The sequence below is a fragment of the Carassius auratus genome, chromosome 2, assembly GCF_003368295.1.
Source record: "Carassius auratus strain Wakin chromosome 2, ASM336829v1, whole genome shotgun sequence".
Lineage (NCBI taxonomy): Eukaryota > Metazoa > Chordata > Actinopteri > Cypriniformes > Cyprinidae > Carassius > Carassius auratus.
In genome coordinates this window covers 28,494,903-28,511,658 of record NC_039244.1, presented here as the reverse complement: position 1 = coordinate 28,511,658, position 16,756 = coordinate 28,494,903, and the positions used below count along the sequence as shown (strand labels likewise).

Here is a 16,756-nt window from a genome sequence, read left to right as displayed (position 1 = left end):
ATAATTACCTAGACGATTGGCTGGTATTAGCACAATTACAGACTCAAGCATGCTTTTATTGAGATCTCGTGCTAAATCACCTAAGCAGCCTGGGCTTATGCACGAATCTCCAAAAAGGGTGTTTTGATCCCCTTCCAGCGAATAACCTTTTATTGTGGAGATAGATGTGGAAACTTGCACGATGAGGACACAAATGTCTCCCCCTCGCATTCAGTCTTTCAAGTCATGCCTTAGCCACTTCACGGTGACTGTTAGTTTGTGCCTCAGACTTTTGGGTCTAATGGCAGCAACTTCCCCTGTGATTTACTAGGCTTACTTCAAATGTGCCCATTTCAAAGGTGGACGAAAAGCCAATGGATTTCGCCCCGTTGTTATCCGCATCAACGATTTCGGTGACACGGAGGTGTGTTCTAACGATAAAAACCTGGACGTCTGACGAATTTCTTTGGAAAGGAGTTCAACCAGGGGTCTGTTTTGCCGCGGGACTGTCACAACAGATGCATCATTGACAGGTTAGGGGGCTGTTTGTTAAGGATGCCCAGCCTATGGGACAATGGACAACGTGCACAACGTGGGCGGCACATAAACAGATTGGAGCTGGTAGCGGTCTTTGGCAATGGTCATCAACCAAGAATATGGCCATGTCAGTTGTTAAGAGTGATGTAATCCCTGACAGACGAAACACCTCTCAGTCGCTCATGGAACCCTCAAAGAGTGCTGACACAAAAGTCAGGGCTCCGTGAGGGGACTTGCCCACCATAGCCTTAAAGGTGAGGTGGGACTTGTAGTTGGAAAAACTTGACTCTGAAGGAGAAGGGATGAAGGTGTTTGACACCGTAGCTCTGTACAATCAAGCACTACTGTGTGTCGCTGTAGCTGCCATCAAAGTCGGGTGGAATACTGGACTTCACAGCTGCAGGAGACCTCCATATACAGACCGAGCCCAGTAAGCTGTAGAGGAAGTTGGCCCAGGTCAAAGAGCCAAACTGGTCAAATTATAGTCTTCAGATTTACTTCAACAAGGCCCTTGTCTGTGGAGGTATGAATATCTTGTTTGTTGAATATTATTATTGTTTTTTGTGCTGTTTACAGGGATAATATTCTCATTTGTTGTTGTTTTCCAGTACATCTTGTCTTGGGAGCAGCCTTTGATTTGACATCTGTAAGTAGTTATCAGTTAAGGTAATTGACCTTCATGATGTTGTAGCATTGATATTTAAAGATTTCTCTGTGTTTGTCTTCCAGTGTGACACTCCAATCATACAGAGATGATGGACTCTTATTCTTCTGGAGTTTTCTCTGATAGGCACTGGACGTTTCCTCCAGCCTACCATTATTACATTTTCACACTCTTCTGACCAGTCTGAAATGAACTAAGATACATGTATATTACAGAGCAGAAACCCTACAAGAGGCCCTTCCACGTGGATAACAGGCTATACTTAAATATACAGTATATATACTGTATATATATATAAACACATTATTAAGAAAAATTAAAGTTACATTTTACTTTAGTATCCTGTAATGAAGGTGATCCAAATAATCTCAGACAGAAGTTCTCTCATCTGCTCCGGGGCCAGTGGAAGAGCCCTGTTCCTTATGATGGAGGAAAAGGCCCTCGACAATCTCCTGAAACAATCAGACTGCCCTTCATATTTCCTCTTGTGTTCAGGGGAGTTTTTTTTTGTGTTTGTGTGTGTTTCATTGAAATGTTTCAGTTATCACAGAAAAATTATGCACGTGTTCTTGACTTTGAAAAAAAAATTGTGCCTCTGATTTAAATTTACCACTAACAACCTAAATAATCTGCTTAATATAAAATATATTTTAAAGAAACTGCATTTTAATTTTTGCATATTTTTTCTTTCTGTATTCTCTTGTTCTCTGGAATGCTGTATTTTTGTAGTGGAATAAAACCCTCCAGTAAAAATAAAATCCTCCAGTCCAGTAGGTGGCGGTAATGGCGAGCTATACTTAATCTAAAAGGCAGAAGAAGACACATCTGGAGCACTGATTTGGAAACAGAACGAGATTAATAAAGGTTTATGGAGCATTAATCAAATCTGCGGAAATTTTCATTGCAAAAAAATGGAGCGCATTAAATCAGAGTTCATGGATATAAATGAGGAAGAACCCTGTAAAGTGAAAGATGAAGACACTGAGGAACAAAGCGGTTGGTGTCCATTCATGATACTAATATTTATGTATAATGAACATTACACTAATAAATGTCAAGAATTGATCTTTGAATAACAATAGGTTCCGGTCTGTCGGTACAATATAAATATTAATTTAAAATGAAAAAGCAAATCACAAAACATTACATTCAACTGCTGTACTTCAGATATAATAATCAATACTCAAACATTTATGCCACATTATGTATTTTTTTTTTTTTTGTTCATCTAAATGTCATAACAGATTTATTCAAACATATGTTATGAAAAGGTTGAGTAAATAAGGTCTAACTAATGAACAGATAAATTTCAAATGTAACGTTATGTGACGTTTTCCCGCGGTTGAAACACTGTAACAAACGCGCGCTCTGATGTTTTGTTACATCTGATGAGAGCGGAAACATTTGACTGTTACTTGTTACAGTGGTTACTTTTTATTCGTGTTTATTGTTCTTTATTTGTGAAAAATAAAATAAAAAGTTGATATTGAATTGAATCTTTTTTTTAAACAATTAAATTATTTTATTCCAAGTAGATAGTAAAATCATTTACAATTTCTTGGATTTGTATAGCAGGTTTTTTTTTTTTTTTCAGTTTTTTTGTCTCTTGAAATTAATTTGAACTATTTAATGTGTTCACTTTAGGTCTGATGGAGGTGAAAGAAGAACGTCCAGAACTAGACGATACAGAGGAAAACCATCAAGAATCTGTGACCTCCTCACACACTGACAAGAAAATCTCCCAGAAAAGAAAATCCGTCACATGTGATCTGTGCGGAAATAGTTTTGTGCGTAAAACAGTCCTGAATGATCACATGAAGATTCACACCGGAGAAAAACCTTATTTGTGTGATCAGTGTGGACGGAGATTCACGCGCAGACATCTCCTGAACGAACACATGCGAAGTCACACCGAGGAGAAGCCTTACACGTGCTCCGAGTGTGGGAAGGGTTTCTCACTGAGTGAAAACCTCAAGATTCACATGAGCATCCACACCGGAGAGAAGCCGTTCACATGTGATCAGTGTGGGAAGAGTTTCATGCGTAAATGCATCCTGAGCAATCACATGCGCAGTCACACCGGAGAGAAACCTCACGTGTGTGTGGAGTGTGGAAAGGGTTTCGCACTTAAAGAAAACCTGAAGTCCCACATGAGAATCCACACCGGAGAGAAGCCGTACACATGCAGCGAGTGCGGACATAGCTTCACATTTAAAGGAAACCTTAACTATCACTTACGGATTCACACTGAAGCGACGCCTTTCACGTGTCATCTGTGTGAGAAGAGTTTCACGCAGCCGGACACGCTCTCATATCATCTGCGCTGTCACACCGGAGTAAAACCCTTTAAATGTGAGGAGTGCGGTAAAGCGTTCATCCTGGCCTCACATCTGAAGAAGCACATGATGGCTCACGCCAACGAGAGAGCTTACTTCTGCTCTGTGTGTGGGAAGAGTTTCTCACGGCGGGACTGTTTTAAACTGCACCTCAAGATTCACACCGGCGTGAAAGCTCACGTGTGCTCTGTGTGCGGGAAGAGTTTCAGAAGAGCTGGAGAACTGAAGGGTCACTACAGAGTCCACAGCGGAGAAAAGCCCTACAAGTGCTCGCTCTGCGACAAGAGTTTCAGCTCATCATGCACTCGACAGAAACATGTCCGACAGCACTGTCCGAAGAGGCCGAAGTGAGCAGGCTGCTGTAACCCTGAACACATTCAACAAGAAGCACAGCTGGACAAACAAAACAGATCTAATTAAAGCGACTTTTGTGCACAGACCACTGCTCATATGTGTTGCATAATGATGCATTTAAAAGTATAATGTTTAACATTGTTGTTGCATGTGAAATATAACACAGATAGCATTAAATGAACCTATGCTAAATGTTAATTATTAGTAACTCTTATGCCTTTATCTAAAGCACATATCCACCATGTTTGTAGTTTTTTTAACCTTTTTATGCATGTTTGTAGTTCTGAACTGAATACTCCTCCAGAGCGCAATGGATTGTGGGTAATATTAGCCATTAAAGTCTGCATGTGTCCACATTTTATTTGTTTTTAATTGCTTTAATTGTTTTTCTGTGAGTTATAATGTGTGCCCTTTAATTTGTCTTTTTTTTCTGAGCAAAAAATTAGTAACATTTAATTACCAATGATTTAGTGACAATGTCATTCAGTGTAACAATAATTCATTTCAGGTATATTCAGAACAAGCATCGATATCCTTTAAGTCTGATAAGTCAGCAATCATGTCAAAATAATCAAATGTAGTATGATGACATATCCTTTTCTAAATTTTGATAAGTACCGGTCAGAATAACTATGTTTTGTTTATGTAAATAATATCAGTTTTTTTTTCATGTAATTATTTGTGAGGGAATAATTAGCTCATAATTACCATCCAGATCTGGAGTTTCCTCTAAATAAGCGTACTCAAGATGGACAAAATGAAGTAAACAGTAAAATATCTATGTAAAGAGTTAATGAATACACTAACAAGCTCATAATGAGTTATGAATGATAATCATCTTTCTCTGTGTATCTGCATCACGCTCCTTTTTAATAAACATCTTTATACTGTCACACACAGATAGAAGTTCATAATAGAGTTTTCCCGTTCTAGCAGCTCTAAGATCTGAACAATTCTACAGAAACTAGAATAATTTCGAGAACTAATAAACGGTTACAGTAACAACATCTGAGTCAAGACAAGATCAAGTTGAAGAAACCATAACTATGTGTGTGTGTGTGTGTGTTTACTGGGTTTCCTTGGCAGGTACGTCTCATGCAGGAAACATTTTTTTCAGACTATTCTTATGATCTCATCTAAAATGTTCAAATTATTTTAAAAATGATTAATAAACTGAACATTGGCTTCATGAATACTACTAACACACAAAAGATGATTTTGCTCTTTTTATTTGTTAATGTCATCATGTACAGTTTGCACACATTTGAGCCTTGGTTACGAGGAGACTACATAATGCAATTAATCATAACCACACACACACACACACACACAGATGGGCTTGACTGATGCTACACCGTAATAATAACCTCATTATGATGCAGACAGACTCTCACACATGATTAGAGGAAGGTAAAAAACAGCAGCTGTGCCATTATTACTGTGAGAAGGATGACATCTGAATACTCTCCATTTCCTACAGAAGGTGAGTTACAGCAGAGAATGACTTCTGAACTCCTCTCTGGAGACGCTCGGCTGAACATAGTTTGTGTTCAACAGAACAAAGTCTAAATGTTTGGAAGAAAGGTCCCGTTTATTTTCTGTGGAAACTTACCATTAAAGCTTCCAATCTGATTCTTCCACACGCATCTCCTCACAACAAACATGATGAAGTAGATGAAGCTGTTAGAGGAATAGTTCACCCAAAAATGAAAATGTGCTGTAAATGTGTTCTTCCTCAGGTCATCCCAGATCAGGATGAGTGTGTTTCTTCAGTGTCTCATCAATGGAAGCTCTACAGTAAATGGGTGCCGTCGGAATGAGAGTCCAAACAAAGCTTTGTTATGGATTATAGACTCTATGTGTTTGAGTTAAAATCATCTTAATGCTGGATGTGTTTCAGGTTTTGTCTTCTCCAGATGTTCACTGATGGACTGGAGTGCTGTGGATTATTGGGATGTTTTTATCAGACTCTCATTCTGACGGCACCCATTCACTGCAGAGCATCCATTGATGAGACACTGATGCAGTGCTACATTTCTCCAAACCTGATGAAGACACAAACTCATCCTGATCTGGGATGAGTAAACGTTCAACAGACTTCTTTTCAGTGAACCTAATGCAGATCTAATGTTATCTAATAGTACTGCTGCTCCCCGAAATAACATCTGTGTCCCTCGAGCACAAAACTAGTCTTGAGTCTCTGGGGTGTATTTGTAGCAATAGACGACAGTACATTGTATGGGTCACAATGATACATTTCTCTTTTATGTCAAAAATCATTAGGATATTAAGTAAAGATCATGTTCCATGAAGATATTTCCTACCGTAAATATATCAAAACGTCATTTCTGATTAGTAATATGCATCGCAATTTCTCAATATTTAGATTTTTGTGCTCCCTCAGATTCCAGATTTTCAAACAGTTGTATCTCAGACAAATATTGTCCTCCTCACAAAGCACACATCACTGGAGAGATGATTTGTTCAGCTTCAGAGGATGTGACACTTAAGGCTCCAGGGTCACATTTCGAGCTTCTCGTCCGTCAGTTTGGGGCAGTGCTTCTTCTTATGAGTCAGTAGTGTAGTCAGCCGTCCGAAGCTCTTCCCACAGAGCGGGCACTTGAAGGGTTTCTCTCCGGTGTGCACTCTCTCGTGTGCTCGGAGCGAGTCCATGACGGTGAAGCACACCCCGCAGCGAGCGCACTTGTACGGCTTCTCTCCGGTGTGGATCCTCTGGTGCCGCTTCAGGTATATGAGTCTGGTGAAGGCCTTGCCGCAGTCGAAGCACACGTGCGGCCTCTCTCCCGTGTGGATCTTCTGGTGCTCTGTGAAGTTGTTGTGAGTTAAGAAGCCGTGTCCGCACTGAGAGCACATGTAGGGTCGCTCGTTGGCGTGTGTTTTCACGTGTTTCTTCAGATGCCAGGACTCGGCGAAGCTCTTGTCGCACTTTGTGCAGTGGAACAGTTTCTCTCCCGAGTGCTTCTTCATGTGTCCCACCAGGTTCCCGTGATAGATGAAGCTCTTGCCGCACTGAGGACAGGTGAAGGGTCTTTCTCCGGAGTGAATGCGTGTGTGAATCTTCAGGTTTCCTTTGTGAGTGAAGTGGCGTCCGCACTGGCGGCAGGTGAAGGGCTTGAGTCCGGTGTGGATCTTCATGTGATGCAGGAGGCTTCCCTTGTGTGTGAAGCTCTTCCCGCACTGATCACAGCCGAAGGGCTTCTCTCCGGAGTGGATCCGGAGGTGATCCGTCAGGTTGTCTTTGTGGATGTAGCTCTTGCCACACAGATGGCACACGTGTGGTCTCAAGCCTGTGTGAACTCTCAGGTGGTTCTTCAGGCTCTGCTTGTGAATGAAGCTCTTGTCGCACTGATCGCAGGGGAACGGTCGCTCCACCGTGTGGATCCTGTAGTGATCCATCAGGTGCTGTTTACACACGAAGCTCTTCTGGCACTGAAAGCAGGTGAAGGGCAGTCTGCTGTCCATGCTCGGAGCCGCTTTCAGCATCAGGCTGGTTTCGGTCTCTTTGCAGCTTTCCCCGTCGTGGATCCTGAAGTGGTCCATCAGGTGCTCCTTGGTCTCGAAGCTCTGTTTGCACTCGAGGCAGGTGAAGAAGAAGCCGTTGGTTCTCTGAGCTCTCTTCTGAGACAAGCTCTTGCCCGACTCGGAGCAGCTGAGGATCTTCTGTCCGCTGAGGAGACGCTGGGGGTCCTCGTCCACATCCAGCTCTTCACGCTCCTCCTTCACGTCCAGCGAGCCTGAGGTGAACACGACAGACACACACATCACTGACCGACCACTGTCGAAGGAACGGAAATTAAATGTGCACCTCTGCTTTGAGCCGCAAACAACACATACAATTATTGAATAAATAAATAAAAAAGTTGTTAGTAAGTTGTAGCGCGGGTGTATTACAATATTGGAAATAGTCTCCTTCTGTTTTAAACTGTGAAGGAGAAACCGTGGATATCATATAAGCACCGTGCAAACTGTGTGCAAGTCAAACGTCTTTCACCATGATAGATGGTGCTTTCTGCATCTGACACACACATTAACACTGTGTTAATTGTGTTTAGGGTATATGCCTATAGACTATATTTCACTGTAGGCTATAATAAACCTGCTTTTAAAAGACATTTTTACAACATTTTCATCGAGTAGTCTCAGCTAATATCCCAATGTTTTTTTACCTCACGTGCTGTGAGAAAATAATAGGCCAATATTAATTGGAAATGCCAAATACTCTTAATAATGACAATATTTAATGATTTGTTTAATGAAGGTGTCTTCATCTTATCGCCTTATATATATTTTTTATACGCAAGTAATGTTGTCCCGTAACTTGTTTCCATTATTTAAGCATAATTGCATTTATTTGTAAGACTGCTTTATTTTTTTATTTGAGTTGAAGTGTTTAGTGATTTTAATGATATGGCTTTTTAGTTTAATGGTTCTCAAAAATTCTGTAAAAATGTGGATTTAAATTTATCGGCAAACCTATTGGTTATCAGCTTTCATATTTAAAGAATTATCGGTTATCAGCCAAATTTTTCATATCGGTGCATCCCTAATTACAATGCAACTAAACACGCTTAAAATGTACAGAATAAATCTAAATACAGAATTATTAACACACATACTTTATATATATATAAAACGGGTTCAATGCAGATTTTGCTGTGTATTTGACGTGTTTTGGAGTACTGGAGTCAGCAGTGTTTAGTGTAACTGTGACTGGACTCTAAACACAGTCTAGTCATGTAAAGATGAGTATCTGTAGTGTGTGTTACTGTGGACTCAAACCTCTCTGTTCCTCTGTCTGCTCTTCTTTCACCCTCCACGGCTCGGGGATCCTCGTCTCCTCGCTCTCCTCTTTTATAAAGTTCATATTTCCGGATGATGAAGACAAGGTTCGGAGGCGAGTCTTCATCGCTGCATCTCGGTCAGAATCGCGTGTTTCTACTAGACAGTAACTGCACGTCCTCCCGCTCCAGTCCAGGTGTGTTTCAGCGGATATCTCGCGTTTGTTTTCGACTGTAACGTGTTCTGTTGTCTCTAGCGTGAGCTGCTGCTGCTGGAGGAAGCGCGTGTGTCGCGAGCGCCGCCTGGCGCGGGGACGCGCACGCAGACCAACAACACGCTCAGTCAACAACCGGAGGCTGCAGCGCCACCTACCGTACTGGACGATATAGCGATGGTGCAGTTTCAGGACCCTGTTGGTTCAGTTGAGTAACGATACTTGGTTCAGTTTGCAGTCACGTTACTTTGTATAGCATTAATATATTAATCTCAGTAGTACTTTTTAAATGTGATTTTTGATTCAAAATGCAGCAGAGGTTAATGACTAAGTGTGCTTTGAGTCACAATTTTAAATTTAAACATGAATTTACACAGAATATAAATGAAATATCAATTTTGTAAAATTGATGTTGTATATCAATTTTAAAACAATTGTAAAAAAGTAAGAACCTTAAAAGTCTTAGTCTCTTGAATTATACAGTATATTGATTAACCTCCTTAAGGTGAATTAGCTCATTATCAGGTAAGTTAAAGTTGGAATCAGCGTATGGAGTCACTAAATTTCAGCTGATGTTTTAAAAGTTGTTGAGAGGGAAGACAAGACAAGAATGATTCAAGAATGTTTACATATATATATATATATATATATACAGTATATGTCATTTTTGCGACAACATCACCAAAGTGAATCCCTTTTCCTTGCAGCATGTTAGAATATTTTGAGATCATGAAAATATGATATATCATCTGTCCTACAATGAGCCTAATCAAATCCATAAAATCACTTTCTATTGACCATGCAGAACATGACAGAAACTAACTCATGATATCAATGGACTGTATGTGGAGTAGACCTGCAGATTAGGCCAAATTGTAACAAGCTATTAAAATTGCCAAATGTCCCATTCATCATTGCAAAACAATGCCAACACAACAGGCTAACACATACTGCAACTAGGCAGTCAGTGCAGTTTAATTGTGAAAGATATTTAATACATAAATATGGTAAAACAACGACTATTAAGCCAGTATTCACACTAATACATTAATACAGGTTAATACATACAATACAGGTTATTTCATTTGGATGTATTTTTTGACTTTATCAGAATCAGAAAGAGCTTTATTGCCAAGTAGGCTTGCTAATTCAAGTAATTTGTTTTAGTGACATAAGCTTCCAGTACACAGAGACAACAACAAACAGAAAGAGAAAAAAGGAAAAAAAAAAGGGACTGACTATCTTTTTGTCACACTTTAGACTGATGTACGGTCACATTGGATTTGAAAGCAACATCCTTTCTTTCTTTTCTTCCACGCTACCTGAAAGAAGGCCACTTTCTGACCAGTTATGTGCACATCGGACCTACGCTTCAAAAGATACGGACAGGTAAGCTTTGGCCAATCAGATCGCATATGCTAATGAGGGTGGAATTAATGAGGGTGAAACTTGTTTTCATCTATATACCTAACCCCTAACACCTACTCGCCAGTAACCTGGGGCATAAAGCCCTATTTCTTATAACCCTACATCATCTACCGCCCTAAAACCTAACCCACTTACCTGTAAATCCGGTCTGGACAGCCCTTTACAGTACACCCCGACCACTTACAACCCTCTTTACTAAGGACATCAGTGGCTGACCCCTGGAACAAAACAAAATAAAACAAACACACAAAAATAACAATAATTTCATTCACTTCACTAATACTTACCTCACTTACCTGGCCGTAGCACACCACAGCCCAAGAAAGCCCTCACTGATACAAACCTAGAAAAAAAAATAGAAAAATCACAGAGAAAACACAATTTCTGTACATAAGTACGTAGGTAAAGACATATAAAACAACATTATTATTATGATTATTATTATCACATAACACAATCAAATATAAAACATATACATACATTATGAGAAGATATGATGTTGACATTATTACTATCATCAGAATCAGATATAATGGGGACATTATGGCAAAGCATCGTTTTCGTTTTTTGACCCGGGGTGACCTTTAGTAGTGAGAAGAAAGTAGGACTGTGCATAACCATTTCTGGGGCCCCAGACTCTTCATTCCTCTAACCCATACAGATGTTGAGTTCTTAACATTTGAAAGATGCACTGCACCAAACAACACCCTAACCTTAACACCCATTCTGTTGTGCAAACCTAATGGAAACAACCATAAGCATTCTAGCACTATTTTTGCACCGATCCAAGAGCATTGTTGTTTGGTTTTGGACTTCTTCAGGGCTGCGTGGGCCTTGGAGATTGTTCTTTTCTCGAACTGGGGTGCCCTTTAGTGGTCAGTAGAAAGTAGGTGTCACGACCGGGATCCAAGGACACACGGAGAGAGAACCAATTGCGAGTAAGTCTTTATTTAAGGGGTAATCCAAAAAGCATAAACAGTCCAGGCAGGGGTCAATAGGAAACATCCATCCAAAACATTAACAAAACAAGAAGACAAGGCAAGGGCACGAACTGACGGACATGAATAAACAACGACTCCGTGACACAGGCACGTGCACAGGTAAGGCTCAACCTGTGCAGAGCACATGCCCTTTTTGCCCTTACACTCCGAAGTTCCCTTTTTTTGGTGGTTTTTTTTTTTTTTTTTTTTTTTTTTTTTTATCAATGCTATTGGTCACCCTTTACGTCTGTCTGTCTGTTTTACAAATATTTAGCAAATGAAAGTTCTTAAAACGAGCTTGTGTAAATCTTATTCGATCCTCAAGCTGTCAGTAAGCTGATAACTCCGCCCCCTCTATATTCATTAAATCAACTAAAGTTCCACAGCAGCCGCACAGTAGACAACAGCTGAGCTGAACAAAGTTTTGCGAAGGGTAAATAAATATCTTGTTGTTTGAATAAGTACTACTAAACACTATGTCTATAAAGGCTCATATTTTATTTATTTGATGTCTGACTGACTCACTGAGACATGTGGGACGTCGCCTGAGAGACAGGGCTAGCATTTGCCATCTAGTCATAGCCAACACTTAAATAGCCTGTGCATACAGTTGCATTTCATCTTTAATAAAATGCTATTTTGGCCAAATGCATTTTACCACAGGAAAAACTGAGCGCTCCGTCTATATAGCTACAAAAACTAATTTGTAACCTAGAAGAAAATGTAATGTGATCCCGGCAGCGTCAGGCGCCGTCGCCGTTTTAATGACGGACAGAAAAAAAAAAACATTTGCACACATTCGCTGGTCAAAAACGATAAATTGATAAGTAATACAACAACATATAATTTGTTTTTACCATCGGAAAATCATAACAGGTGCGCCCCCGCTGTTTCGTACTGGAACTAACACAAAGCGACGAGTGATCCTCGTCACCTTATAATAAATTTCTTTTTTGATTTATGATTGCTGATACACTTAATTTATTAACATTTAGGCTAATCATGTTATGGTATACTCTCCGCTCGTCCTCACATGTATAAAATGTTGTAAAACATTGTTTTACTACAGTAATTTAGTAGTAACAAAAAAAAAAAAATTACAGAAGATCACTGAAATCTTTATATTTTATCATGCAGAATGTAATTCATGATTCATTCCAAGGCTTCATTTATTTGATCCAAAATACAGCAAAATCAGTAATATTGTGTAATATTTTTACAATTTTAAATAACTGTTTTCTATTTGAATATTTTAAAATGTAATTTATTTTTGTGATCAAAGCTGAATTTTCAGCATCATTACTCCAGTTCAGTACTCTTCAGTGTCACGTGATCCTTCTGAAATGCTTTTCACTGCAACTGTACTTTTCACTATTTTTATTTATTTTTTCATTGCTGGCTTATTTTAGGGAAAGTGTAGTGAATAAGAGACCTTCAAGAGACCAACATCCCTGCCCACCACAGTATAACATTTTTGCCAGATACATGGCTCACAGAAGGTTGCTGTTGTATTAGGTTTAAAGAAGCCCTTAAAACCCTGTTTATCTATATTATCTAATATTATTATTATGGTTGTTATTAATTGTGAATAAATCTAAAGCTTTTGAGACTATTATTTTGTGTTACTGAATTTGTCATGAAGATGTGACCATTTCTTCCTTTTATGCAGGCTTACTAAATAATCTTGATATAAAAAGGGGGGGGGGGGGGTGCCCTTTTTCAGTTTCAGCACATGCCCCTCAAAAGGTCTGTGCACGGCCCTGCCGTGACACATACTAAGACAGACCGGGTTAAATACACCAGGAGAGACAAACGCTAATGGGAAACTGACAGAGTGTGATGATTGGTAATTAGTGACAGCTGGGTGCAGTAATTAAGCAGGGACGTGAGGAATGTGATTAATGAAGTGACAGACACCGTGGGAAAAGAGGACATCTAGTGGACACCCAGGGAACACAACCCAGACACTGTGACAGTAGGCCTGTGACACAACCATATCTGGGGCCTCAAGGCCCTAGATCTTGGATTTTTCAGTCCTCCTTTAAAATTAAACCCTTTTTGGTGTAAACCACGGCAATATAGCCTGGTTGATTGGAACCCATGACATTCAGCCCTATATTTTATTATTTTATGATTATATGTCTCTCTATGGCGTGACTATTTTCTTTTTTGGGCCTGGGGTGTCCTTTGGTGGTCAGCAGAAAGTGGGTCAGTGCATAGCCATTTCTGGGACCTTAGGGTCCTGGATCTTGGATTTTTCATTCCCCCAACCCTTTCTTCTATCTTTTTACTCTATTTCTACCCTTTTGACTCTTTTCAGACTTGCACACCACTTTTACCCCAACTGTCATTAACCCCTATGGCTACACCCACCCTGGCCCTAAACCTACCCATCAGTAACCATTAGCCACATTTCCACTGTGGTCAGTGCTAGCCAGGGCTTAAAGTGGGCCGGACGGGGCTCATAGTCTCGGGCCAGTAGCACCGAGACCAGTATAGCGCAGCGTTTCCACAGTCAGGGCCTAAAGTACGCTGTCCCCTGAGAGAAACCCCGCCTTTGTTCATAACCCCTCCTCTAGCCCATAGCTGGCCCGCTTTGGACCAAGGTTTTGGTCGGGCCAACAAACCCTGGCCGTTGGCCCCGAGGAAGCCCCGACGAGGCACGATCAAGCCCCGGAAGAGACAGTGGAAACGCGACTGGCCCTGGCACGCACTAGCACGACCGGTTTAGGCTCGACAGTGGAAATACGGCTAATGTTCCGTAACCAAAAATATTTGAGACCATTGTATGGCTATATCGGTTTTCTGAGGGGTCAAGAGGTCATACTCCTAATCACAATTAAGAATAAGAGGGGGTCTGGATCGGTCTTTAGTGGTCAGTGGACAGAGCACACCAGGTTCAGAGCTTAGGTTTGAACCTTGGACGTTTCATTCCCCTAACACCGTCATTGAAATTGTGCAGGCCGTCTTACCACTTTTGATACCTGTAGTGGATTCCACGTTGGTGGCAACTTTGTGATGAGCAGAGGGTCTGATAAGGTTACTTTTCCAGCGCATCTGTGGCAGAACATCTCATCAGGAACGAGTATGGTTGAGTATGTGCTTGAAAATGCAGACACATGTGCTCGAGTTGCAGCGATACTCTTGTTGTTTGTGACATACTGAATCATAGGTTCCAGATCTTTTGTCGGGGGGTACAGTAGGCCTACGTCATCTACACTTTCATCAACTGGACTGGTCTGATCTGTGCTTTGGACTGGAATTTTGTAATGTATTTATGGAGGCAGGATCTCCTTGACCTGATACAAGGGCAATGCCAAGAGTTCTGCTTTACATTGTGACCATTATTCTTCCAAATTGGTCATGTGGCTCAGACTGAAATGCACCTCTTTAAAAATGGCATTGTGGCCTTTGTTGCTACAGACAAGGGTTTTTGTTTTGGGTGGTCAGGCTCTGTTTTTTTGTAAGCGGTCTGTCTTTTTTCCGCTGCTGACCTGACCACTTCCTCTCCAGTGGTGGCACATCAAGAATGGTGGTTGATGCAAAGGTGATCAAGACGATCTAGGGGATTTAACCATTTTACTGCAGAATTTTGGAGATATGTCAGCTTATTCTAATTCAGATGCCTATAAAGACCTAATTTCAAGTAAGTAGAAAAAACAATGGTCAATTCAACACATTCCTCACACATGAAATTGTACATACTTTACTGAAAAGAAACGTATACGTATAATTGTTTGAGAAGTTTGCCAGCAGTTTTAAAAAAGTGTTATAGGCTAGATCGCACCTGTGCGTGATGACTCCCACTTGTGTGGTGCAGTCTTCACTGGTGCGCACAAACAGGGGGAATGAACCGTTGATAGTCTGTGCTATACGCTCCCACATCTGCTTCTTTCTCCGTGCTGTGGCACCGAGCCGGAATTTTCCTTTAAGAATGGCCTTGTGTCCAACTGGTAAACACTGTTCCTCTGTCCAGTTGGGCTTTCCATGATTGATACAGTAAAACCAACATTCAAACCACCACTTAAATAGACATGCCAGCAATCAGTGTAATTGGAAAGAGTGGAACAATATTTATCATTCTAAGCCAATAAAAAACCTTATAGGAAATTGACAGCATGGTTAAAAAAAAAAAAAAGTATTTATATATATATATTGTGTGTGTGTGTGTGTGGAAAGGAAAGAGAGTACAACATCAGTGAATGAGTTAAATCCTTTATTCTTCAACCGGGCTGTTACACAATTGTTTTCCTTAAAATTATTATTTTTTTGTCCTTTACTGTGTCATGTTCATCAGTGATATTTAAACCCAAGTCTCTAAACTAACCTGCTGCTGACGGCAGAGTGAATGAACCACGTTGATGGATCAGAGAGTTGAGGTTGTTCTTGATATTTAAAAAATAACTCTTTAAGCCTTTGATCGGTTCATATTTTGAGTAAACAATATCCATTAAAGTCGTTAGAACGTTTTGTGTCTTACACGGGCGAGGAGAAGCATAATCAACATTCATGGCACACCATTCTACTTCATAATTTTTCATAATACATTCTGATTTGGTGACAGGAGCGAAATAGTATAAGCACCCACAATTATGTCTTGACTATAAAACATATTTGAATTGCTCTTGTAGGTCTTGTATTTGTCCAGCAAGTGATCCAGGTTCTGTAAATACACATCGATTGCAGCTTCGATAATATTAAGATATTCTGATGCAGGTTTACCAGTCTGAATATTCAGTCGAGCCTCGTGGATCAACATCTGGACGTGGAAGGCGGCTCCGTTGACCCAGATTTTGAACCCACGGCTGCTCATCTGTCTGTCATGCATCAGGGAGTTTCTGAGAATGGTGAGATGATTGCTCAGCTGTTTTTCCAGTCTGCTTATTTCCTCTAGTAATTGTCGGTCTTTGTTCAGGTACATGCGATGGCGTTTCAGATACTCTGACATTGTGTCCCGGACACTCGAAGCTTTCTCTTCACCAAACACACGTCGCAACATGTTGTATGTGTCATCACTTGTCTGAGTGTTGGCCTTGATGCTGATCTCTATGATCATAGAAATCATCAAAGCTCCAAGTCCAACAGCATTTGAAGTCATCGGAGACAAAACGGATCCCAGCTTACCGATGTAGTCTGGAACCGTTTTGAGCATCTCCTTAGAAAAAGCCTGCAGCACCGCATTAGAGTCGGTACCAGAATATTTCAGCACAGACTCATCTATGCCTACATCTGGTAAGAGGCATGCTTGATGCTGTAAAGCGTTTTCATAAATTGAAAGAGCAGACCTCTCATAGTCCTCTTGTGAAAATTCGGAGCCCATGATTTTTCCTCTCAATCCGTGATCGCTTACACATACGTATATATATCGTACAAGTTCTCAAATTCACATCTACGTGCTCTTGAGTTTTGCTGCTCTTTTACCTTCATAGCTCCCTCACATGTAACCAGGATGACAACTCCAACA

The 16,756-nt window shown here is 40.5% G+C and overlaps 3 protein-coding genes across 3 annotated transcripts; 1 reads left to right on the top strand and 2 right to left on the bottom strand.

Moving 5' to 3' along the window:
- Positions 1–1,972: 1,972 nt before the first annotated feature.
- LOC113039483 (gastrula zinc finger protein XlCGF8.2DB-like) lies at positions 1,973–5,260 on the top strand. The gene is made up of 2 exons (XM_026197380.1): positions 1,973–2,176; positions 2,825–5,260. Exons 1-2 carry the CDS (start codon positions 2,092–2,094, stop codon positions 3,865–3,867), a joined length of 1,128 nt encoding a protein of 375 aa, XP_026053165.1. The 5' UTR covers positions 1,973–2,091; the 3' UTR covers positions 3,868–5,260.
- Positions 5,261–6,212: 952 nt separating this feature from the next.
- On the bottom strand, positions 6,213–9,065 carry zgc:174263 (C2H2-type zinc finger protein). Its single transcript, XM_026197337.1, has 2 exons — positions 8,671–9,065; positions 6,213–7,625 (listed from the first exon to the last, which is right to left on the bottom strand). The coding sequence occupies exons 1-2, from the start codon at positions 8,795–8,797 to the stop codon at positions 6,391–6,393; spliced, it is 1,362 nt and encodes a 453-aa protein (XP_026053122.1). The 5' UTR covers positions 8,798–9,065; the 3' UTR covers positions 6,213–6,390.
- Positions 9,066–15,491: 6,426 nt separating this feature from the next.
- On the bottom strand, positions 15,492–16,756 carry LOC113039516 (uncharacterized). Its single transcript, XM_026197413.1, has one exon. It carries the CDS (start codon positions 16,610–16,612, stop codon positions 15,830–15,832), a length of 783 nt encoding a protein of 260 aa, XP_026053198.1. The 5' UTR covers positions 16,613–16,756; the 3' UTR covers positions 15,492–15,829.